The sequence below is a fragment of the Mastomys coucha genome, unplaced genomic scaffold (assembly GCF_008632895.1).
Source record: "Mastomys coucha isolate ucsf_1 unplaced genomic scaffold, UCSF_Mcou_1 pScaffold21, whole genome shotgun sequence".
NCBI lineage: Eukaryota > Metazoa > Chordata > Mammalia > Rodentia > Muridae > Mastomys > Mastomys coucha.
The window spans coordinates 119,278,931-119,287,745 of NW_022196904.1; the positions used below are offsets into that span (position 1 = coordinate 119,278,931).

The 8,815-nt window shown below is 44.3% G+C and overlaps 1 protein-coding gene across 13 annotated transcripts in view; it reads right to left on the bottom strand.

The window, feature by feature from the left end:
* Nucleotides 1–8,815, bottom strand: part of Fgfr2 (fibroblast growth factor receptor 2) — a 104,592-nt gene that overhangs the window by 30,834 nt on the left and 64,943 nt on the right. For 4 of the 13 annotated variants that reach the window (XM_031388511.1, XM_031388516.1, XM_031388512.1 and 1 more), the window contains 3 exons: nt 8,607–8,797; nt 7,406–7,553; nt 3,858–4,060 (listed from right to left, as the gene is read on the bottom strand). In XM_031388511.1, coding sequence (XP_031244371.1) covers nt 3,858–4,060; nt 7,406–7,553; nt 8,607–8,797 — 542 coding nt within the window. Of the gene's footprint in view, nt 1–3,857; nt 4,061–6,064; nt 6,210–7,405; nt 7,554–8,606; nt 8,798–8,815 lie in introns of all 13 variants that reach the window. The other 9 variants (XM_031388520.1, XM_031388515.1, XM_031388510.1 and 6 more) reach the window with 3 other exon arrangements.

Consider the following 8,815-nt stretch of genomic DNA (forward strand, 5'->3'; position numbering starts at 1 on the left):
AAAAAAAAAAAAAAAAACCTACCTTTTTACCTCAGAAAAATAAAGTGAAATACCTGTTTTAAACAAGTTCATGGCAGGGAGAAAGAAGGATCGAGAAGATGGCTCAGTAGGTAAGACAGCCTGCCTTCCTTGACCTGAGAGCAATTTCCAACAGCTACATTTAAAAAAAAAAAAAAAAAAGCCAGGCTTGGTAGCTGACACTTGGAATCCTAACCGGGAGGAGGAGCAGGTGGAGCCAGTTGGAGCCTGGGGCTCACAGGCTAGACAGCCTAGCCTACTTGGCTAGCTCCAGGCCAGTGGGTGAGAAATTTAGCACAAAAAAAAAAAAAAAAAAAAAAAAAAAAGAGTAAGACAGCACCTGAGGAGTGACACCTGAGGAGTGACACCTGAGGTTATCATTTGGCCTCAGCATACATTCTGTACACACCTGCAAGCGCATGGTTGTGTACAAGGAAAAACAACACAGATAAACAAACTAACTTTTCTTGTTCTAAAACAAGGGCTAAGATGGAGTGCATGGAGAGAGGTTATGAGCCTCCACGCTGTGCTAGGCAAGGGCCAGGGGGATCAAACATGGACACTGCATCATATATGGGCCAACACAAAATAAGGCCTAGCCTCTTAATGCCTGGGAGCACCCGTCCTCCAGACATCTGATTACAGGCTCATCTGTCGCCAGGTAAAGGCATGTTTGGCATCCCTGTGGTATTCACTCTGTCATTAACCTATCTGCAGGCCTTTGTGGGACTTTTCCCTCCAGCTACAGCCCAATACCCTCTTTATCCAGATTCACGACAAGCATCTCCTCCTCCTCCCAGAGGGCTGTGCTCTGGGGAATCCTTTGGGGAGAGGCAGTTAGTACCACACTCCCCCATCTAGGAAACGCTGGGGTATTATCAATACCTTTTTAACCCATTTATCTCCCAGAGACTTACTCATCCAGAGAGCCTGGGCCTCACACATTTTCCTTATACATCATGACCCTGAAGAAACATTTCAAAGGGACTTTCACTAACCTTGCAGACAGTGGCAAATGGGCAGGCTTTCTCTGACATGAAACCAGCTTCATTATTTACTTTGGCCATACTGGCGACTGGACAAGATAGGCTAGCACTCAACCACTGAGCCATACTTCCAGCCCAAGAGTCCTGATTTAGGCCCATGCACTAGCAGAAACTGTGCACTCGGTAAATGACAATGAATAAAAGAAAAAAGGAAGATAAAGGAGAAGAAACCCAACTTTCCCCTCTGGTCACACAGGGAATACACACACACACACACATACACACACACACACATATACATATGTATATATATATATGTATGGACAGCTTAGGTGGAGACGGATGGACAATGAAGAAACTCAGTTGGACAAACAGAAAGGAAGACATGCTGAACACGTGTGCCAAAGGGAACTCCAGGACATCTGTCTCCTTCATATTAAGCAAAAGGAAGATCACTGCGGTAGGTGTGATTTTTTTTTTTTTTCTTTAAAAGATGATGGAGTCAGTAAAACCTGACCTGTTTGATTCCTGGGAACCACGTGGTAGAGGAAGGTGCTAGCTCCCATGTAAGGTGTCTCCCTAGTCACCACAGACATGCTATGCCATGTGTATGCCTACATAAAAACGCACACATGCCTGAGCTACATAAATATATAAATGTAAAAAGAATTTTCTTTAAAAGTGAAGAGGGCTGGAGAGAGGGCTCAGTGATTAGGAACACTAGTTGCTCATGCAGAGGATCCAAGTTCAGTTCCCAGCACCCACATCAGAGAGCTCACAACTACCTGTACTCCAGTTCCGAGGGATCCAATAATCTCTTCTAGCTTTGCAAGAGCTCCCACACACATGTGTAGACACACACACACACACACACACAAACAAAGGCTGCTTTTTTAAATGATGAAATAACTCTGGGTCAATGGCCTATCTACCACAAGTTACAGTTTCACTGGTTTCCTCAATTATAAAAACAAATAATAAGACAGGACATCACTCTTTTTACTTAAGCTCCCTACAGCAGGGTCCAGATGGTAAGAAAGGGTCCAGATGTTGAAAATGGCCCAGGGTTAAGGGATCAGGAGAAGCTGTGAAGGAGTGGCCAAAGGAGTGGCCATTGAGCCTGAAGCCTTAGCACCATCCAGCCAGGTAAGAGTTTTACTAGTAGACACTTCCAGTAATTCATTAGGCAACTAACTTAACTTCAGCACCATCTTGCTTCTCTGATCCCACATCTTGCTTCTTTGGGCGTTGCTCAAAGTAGCACAGCATTCTCAAGACTAAAAGGAACCCAACTTGAGTCTTTTTTGACTCCACTTTCAACAGCCGGCCAATGGCTACATCTGACATATGCTCCAAATTATATCTTAAACCTATACAAGAAACACCTGTTGGAAACGAGGTTTAAAGGATGTTGACAAGGACCTGCTCAGCCTGTAGTGTGAAGCTAGATTGAGAACAGTCAAGGCCCCGTGTCCAAGCCACTACTGGCCTGCTGGTTCCCACCTTGTCCACAGAAAGGGCCTTGTTAGCTGATGGTCCGGGAAAGGCAGGGTTGGGTTGAGCTAAGAGATTATTAAGATATTACAGAGTATCACCCGAGTAAGTGTTTAAAATGCAGACTCTTACAGATCCATTCACGAACTATTAATAATTTCTAGGGCTGCAACTAATGAATATGCAGTTTTAACACACACCTCCCAGCTCAGTCTAGTAAGATGCCCCCGTAGCACAGCCCGAGTTGGTCATTTCAATTGCTAATTAAAAAATAGTGGCAATCTTATTTAATCAAATTCCAAATCCTATCATAAAGATTTACACCCACACATCCCTGGCCCTTGGAATCCATGAACAAGCACTGAAGTCAAGCACTTCTTTTCTTATCCACCTTTGAAGGGCTTTGTTTTATGGCACTGTGAAGCTTCTATCTTGCCTTACCTCCCCCAAAGCCAGCCATCAAAGACCAAGCTCAAGGTTAAAGGTAATTTTCTCCCTGTTCTACATAGCAATCATCTTATCTGGGGGCTGGAGAACTGGCTCTGTGGTTGAAGAGTGCTTGCTGCTCTTCTAGAAGATCAGAGTTCAATTCCCACCACGTATGCCAGGAAGTTCACAACTGCCTTAACTCTAGCACTAGTGGATCTGACACTCTCTTTTGGCCTCCACAGCCACATGCACACATGTACTTATAACCCAAATACACACACACACACACACACACACACACACACACACACAATCATCCTATCACTGAATCCTTAGCCACACCTGTAACGTGTAACACTAAACTATAAGCATACAATGTTGTTTCAAGAAACCAGCCAGATTCAACCAAAACCCAGCTTAGAAGAAATCACAGTCCACTTTTATGCAAGCATTAGTTCAGGTGTACCTCTATACTCTATGTTTCTGATCTCTACTTAAAACACTAAAATCAAAGAAAACTAAACTCTCTTTCCTATTAACAGTAAAAACTGAACCTGAAATCCTGCCTCATAAAGAAGCAATGGACCCCAGATGAAGCCTATTCTCCCAAGGAGCCCTGTGCTTGAGTCTTCTTCCCACAGGCCCAGAGGACATGGGAAGAAGACTCAAGAGCCCACCCGACTGGGCAGCTCCAATTGTCACACTATTGTCCTTTAAAACTAGACCCAACCTACCAACTCCAGAGCAGCATTGTGACTTATTGCTCTTTAGTCCCAACTGCTGACTGGATCTCCACAGTGGCAGGTTAGAATTGCCTGCAGTTCCGAAGCTCACAGAAATTGGAAGAAGTATCAAAGCAGAGGAAAAAGATACAAGAACTGGCTGGGTGAGGGAGGGGAGTAAATTTCTTCAAACTCTTTATCTACTTTCTGTTACCTGTCTCCGCAGGGGGATGCGTTTGGTCAGCTTGTGCACTGCTGGCTGGCTGCTGAAGTCTGGCTTCTTGGTCGTGGTCTTCATTCGGCAAAAGATGACTGTGACCACCATGCAGGCGATTAAGAAGACACCTATGCAGTAAATAGCTATCTCCAGGTAATCTGGGGAAGCTGTGATCTCCTTCTCTCTCACAGGCGCTGGGATGAAGATCACAGGAGAGGGACAAATAAGCAGGCCACAGAGTTAGCATACCAGTGGGATGTATCAAAGCATACCTCAAGGAATGATGCTAAAGACATCCAGGGCTTCCCTATCAACGGGTCAATGCAGAAAGATGCCTAGATGCAGAGTAGCCACGTGCCTCTGTCTGGGCCTGTCCAAATGCTACCAAGGACCAAGGGTTGCTCAGTTTATCACTACAGCCCAGGCAGGCACCTCCTCTAGCCTCAATGGGCATCTGCCACCAGTGAGCAGCTGGTACCAGATTGTATGGGGGACTACAAGGCCACATTCTGCTAGGCTTCTGGTCACAGCAGGACACCCAGTACACCCACCACAAGAGGACTGACTATCATGATGGCCGCTCAACATAAATCAAACAGAATTGTTAAAAGGGAGCTCATCCACTGTTATTTCTAAGGAGAAAGGGACACTGCTTGCTAGCTAGGGAGGTGCCTCCAGAGGAAGGCTCAACAGGGCCCCAGAGGACCACAGCTCTACAGGGCACACTCTCAGCTAGTAAACTGGCCCAAAATGTTTTGGGGAGTCCCTTCATATAGTCTAGAATATTCTTCAGTTAAACAAACAGATGTATAAACCTTGAGATAGTCACATATAAATATATATATACATATATACATATATATATTACTTAATAACCACTAAAATGTTTGTATGTCCAGTTATATTAATTAACTTGTTACTGAACCTTTAAATATATGATGGGTACTGCATGTGAGCAGAACTGTGATTAATTTAGCACGTTTCTTCTGTCAACCATATCAGTCCCTTCTTAGTCCTCAATTAGTCAATCTATAAGCAGTGTATTTCCAAACATGATTATTCTCAAGCTGCATCTCCTTAAGAGTTCATGCTATCAGGCAAATTGGTTAAGAAGTGCCAGGTAGGCACTTACAGAGCATGGCATTGTAAGTATAAGCAAGCTCAACAGGAGAGACATCTCTGTCTCAAGAATAAATACTCACAGAGCAGATTTACAACATAACCAAAGGGGAAGGTGGATGCAACAGTTATTATTCTCAAGCTTATACGTTTTTATCAGAAAAAAAAAAACAAATATTTGCAAAAGTCATCAAAACTCTCAGCAGCACAGCACAAAAACGAACTGATCCATTTATTTTTATGAGCTATAAAGCAAGCATGCAGTAGACATGGTACTCTAGAAACAAGGCACCCATAACTGGAGCAGAAGAGCGTCATGACATGCAACCCAGTCTATGCAGCTTTCCAAAGGAAATGCTAGGCAATGCATGAGAGAGAGCACCATATACCAAGAAAGTTGGACTAGAACAAAGGCATTGGTTAGAGACTTAGACAGCAATGGGCTCTGCTGATGTTTATTTCTCTATGAGGCAGAAATAACATCAAGCCCGAGACAACATACACGTGCTTTTGCAGTAAAAGCAAATCGAGAGTCCAGTCTATCGAGGCATGCAGCAAGCCACCTGATTCCCAAGGTAACACACTGCTTCTGCACACCTCCCTTCAGAGGTGCTTCCTGGGCACCCCAATACAAATCTATCTGCACTCAAACGAGATGGAAGCAAGTTGGACCAAGAGGCATCCAACCATATACGGGCTTTTACCAAAGTGGGATTTACAATGGAGAAAAAAAATTACTTTGAATTTCACAAAGTAATTTTGACTTCCTTCTTAGTGGGGTTGGGATATGGGCTCATTGAGTCAACAATTCAATGATTCACTAAGATTATAAGATCCCTTTGGGTTTTAAAAGTGACATTTTATTTGACCATAAATTCTAGTATGGGATCTCCTTGTGCATGAATTTCTAAAGCCCGTTTCTTGTTCTGGGGGGTGGGAGGGGGTCATTTGGAACATTTTGGGGAGGCATTTTATGCAATGGATAAATGGGGCTATTTCTAAGAACAGAAGCTGTGTTAATTTTAAAGCAATCAACCAAGGAAAGAAGCCAACCCACAGAGAGAAAGAGCAGTATGTACCTGGCAGAACTGTCAACCATGCAGAGTGAAAGGATATCCCGATAGAATTACCCGCCAAGCACGTATATTCCCCAGCATCCTCAAAAGTTACATTCCGAATATAGAGAACCTCAATCTCTTTGTCCGTGGTGTTAACACCGGCAGCCTAGAAAACAAACGAAGCAAGAAAAGGGCTAGACATAGGAATGATTGTGGAGGGGGCCTTGGAACCAAGAGGCCTCGTCCCAGCGGATCCAGGAGGTGCTGGCCATCAGGAGATTCCAACTGCAGCCCATCCACAAAGCCCACAACCAAGAGACACTGAGAGACACCGGCCAGCTCACCTCTGCAGGCCCGTCACCACACCGGCGTCACCACCTAGACATGCATGCAATTGAACACATGGAAAAATTGGCCCACAGAGTCCATTCTCTTTGAATTCATTTTCATTTGGATTTGGAGGTGGGTTTCCAAAAAGTTTAATGTCCAGAGGGCTAATCTGGATTCTGTTCCTGTTGGATGCAGACTCCCACTGTGACAAAAGGAGAGGTTCTATCTTCTGTATGACGGAACAAAACATGGCAGATCAGGTGGACATCTCACACATCCCTCGGGCTCCATGGGAACCGGGGTGGGAGGTTATCTTGGTTACCAGATTCTGGTTAATTTCCCTCAAGCTAAAATCATTTTACTTTGTGTATCATTGAAAGAATATGGCAGAAAGTGTAATACTGGTAACAGAAAAACTGGGCTTTTAGTTTGTTTCATTTTCTAATGAATGCCTGCATGTGAAGAATAACTGAAAACTCTACCATCTGCCTTCACTGTCCTCCAGTGTCACAGTCACTGGAAGATAACCAGCCTCCACTTTTGGATAGGATCCAGTGTGGAACCAAACCAAAGAACAAGACTTTCATTAGGTGAATCCTACCATGCCAGCACTTCTCTACATAGCCTGCATAAAAAGCAATGTGAGTCCGGCTTAATTTCAGATAGTGCAGACTCCACAGGCATGCAAACGCTAGGTCCATGTGTACCCAGACACAGTGATCACAGGAAGTATGCAGTCCAAACAAGACAGACCAGAAAGAAGGGCTTGAAAACAGGGTTGTGGGTTGTGGGGTGGAGGATAATCTTCAAGCACTTTGAACATTGTGGGCATTTTTCCATGGCCACTGGCATGACGCCAGCTGCACCACCAAAGAAAGATCATTATAAATATACCAAGGCCACAAGAGTTATTCTAGAAGCTGCCTGCTGCCTCCCAAAGCACCGAGTCTTTTTAATTCCTATATCCAGTTTTCTTAAAAACAAAAACAAAAACAAAAAACAAAAAAAACACAAACACAAAAACATTGTTACCTTGCTGTTTGGGCAGGACAGTGAGCCAGGCAGACTGGTTGGCCTGCCCTATATAATTGGAGACCTTACATATATATTCCCCAGCATCCATCTCCGTCACATTGAACAGAGCCAGTACTTCTGCATTGGAGCTATTTATCCCCGAGTGCTAGAACAGACATAGGAAAACAATATAACGGCCAACCAGGAAGGACTCGGTGCTGCCTATGGTCCCACCACCAACACACTACAAGAAAACAATCTCCACTGATTACATCGAAAGAGCTGTGGGAGGGAGGAGAACAAAGTAAGTCAAGTGGTGGAGAACAGTAGTGATCAGAGCCGGGCGGAAGAGGCGACTAATTGGTGGGACGGGTGAACAGCTCTCCAGGATGGCCATCTTTCTCCAGCACTTTGGATCCTGGGTATTGCTGGCTAGAGAGAAGACTATAGGTTGAGAGTTCTTCATGAACCGCCTGCTGCTCCTATAGTTGACTAGGAAGACTGGCTGTTTTGTATACTTCCTGAGAGCAGGATAAACAGGCAGACAGTTGGCTTAGAATTGACAATACAGCAGACTTAGCTCAGCACACTGAAGAGGAAGCTAGACCCAAAAACTAAAGAGTCTGAAGCCACAAAATAATGGGTCCATGAAACAAGAAGTATTTCTTTTAATACAAAGGGAAGGAAATTCTCTTCACTCATTGATGCAAAAAATAGACACACATACACACACACCATTTACTCTCTAGACCACACAAACATCATAAAAGGTGAGAATTTTTCTGAAAAAGAAAAGTTGAATTGTTTCTAACTACTAAAATTTGATTCCAATGTTATTATCAGTCTAGTGTTAAATATCATAAGACAATATGAGAAAAACGTTAGTACACTGTCTAGAGCTTTCCAGTGATTCCCATCTACTCCATCCCGTTTACTCTCTCCATCGCCTTGTGAGCAGTACCCACCCCAGCTTTAGCATCCCCTCAGGGCTAATAAACAGCAGAATTCTCTGGTTCCAAGTATATCAGCAACTCCCCTACTCCACAGCCCCCTCCAGAAACATTATTAACAGGCCTAATGGCTACTCATTCTTTAATAGACTCTACTGGCTAGTCCACAAAGAGAAACATCTCTGAAATCCAACAGGAAATCAAAGACCTTGGTCAAATCTCCAAGGGAGCACCCACTGCAAGCCCCTTAGGATTCAGAAAGTTCTCACCTTCAGGACTTTGAGGTAGGGCAGCCCATCAGGTCCGTATTTACTGCCGTTCTTTTCCACGTGCTTGATCCACTGGATGTGGGGCTGGGCGTCGCTGTAAACCTTGCAGACAAACTCCACGTCCCCTCCGACCACCGTGGAGGCATTTGCAGGCAGTCCAGCTTGGAGGATGGGCCGGTGTGGTGATCGTTCTGATGGAGAGAGGCGGT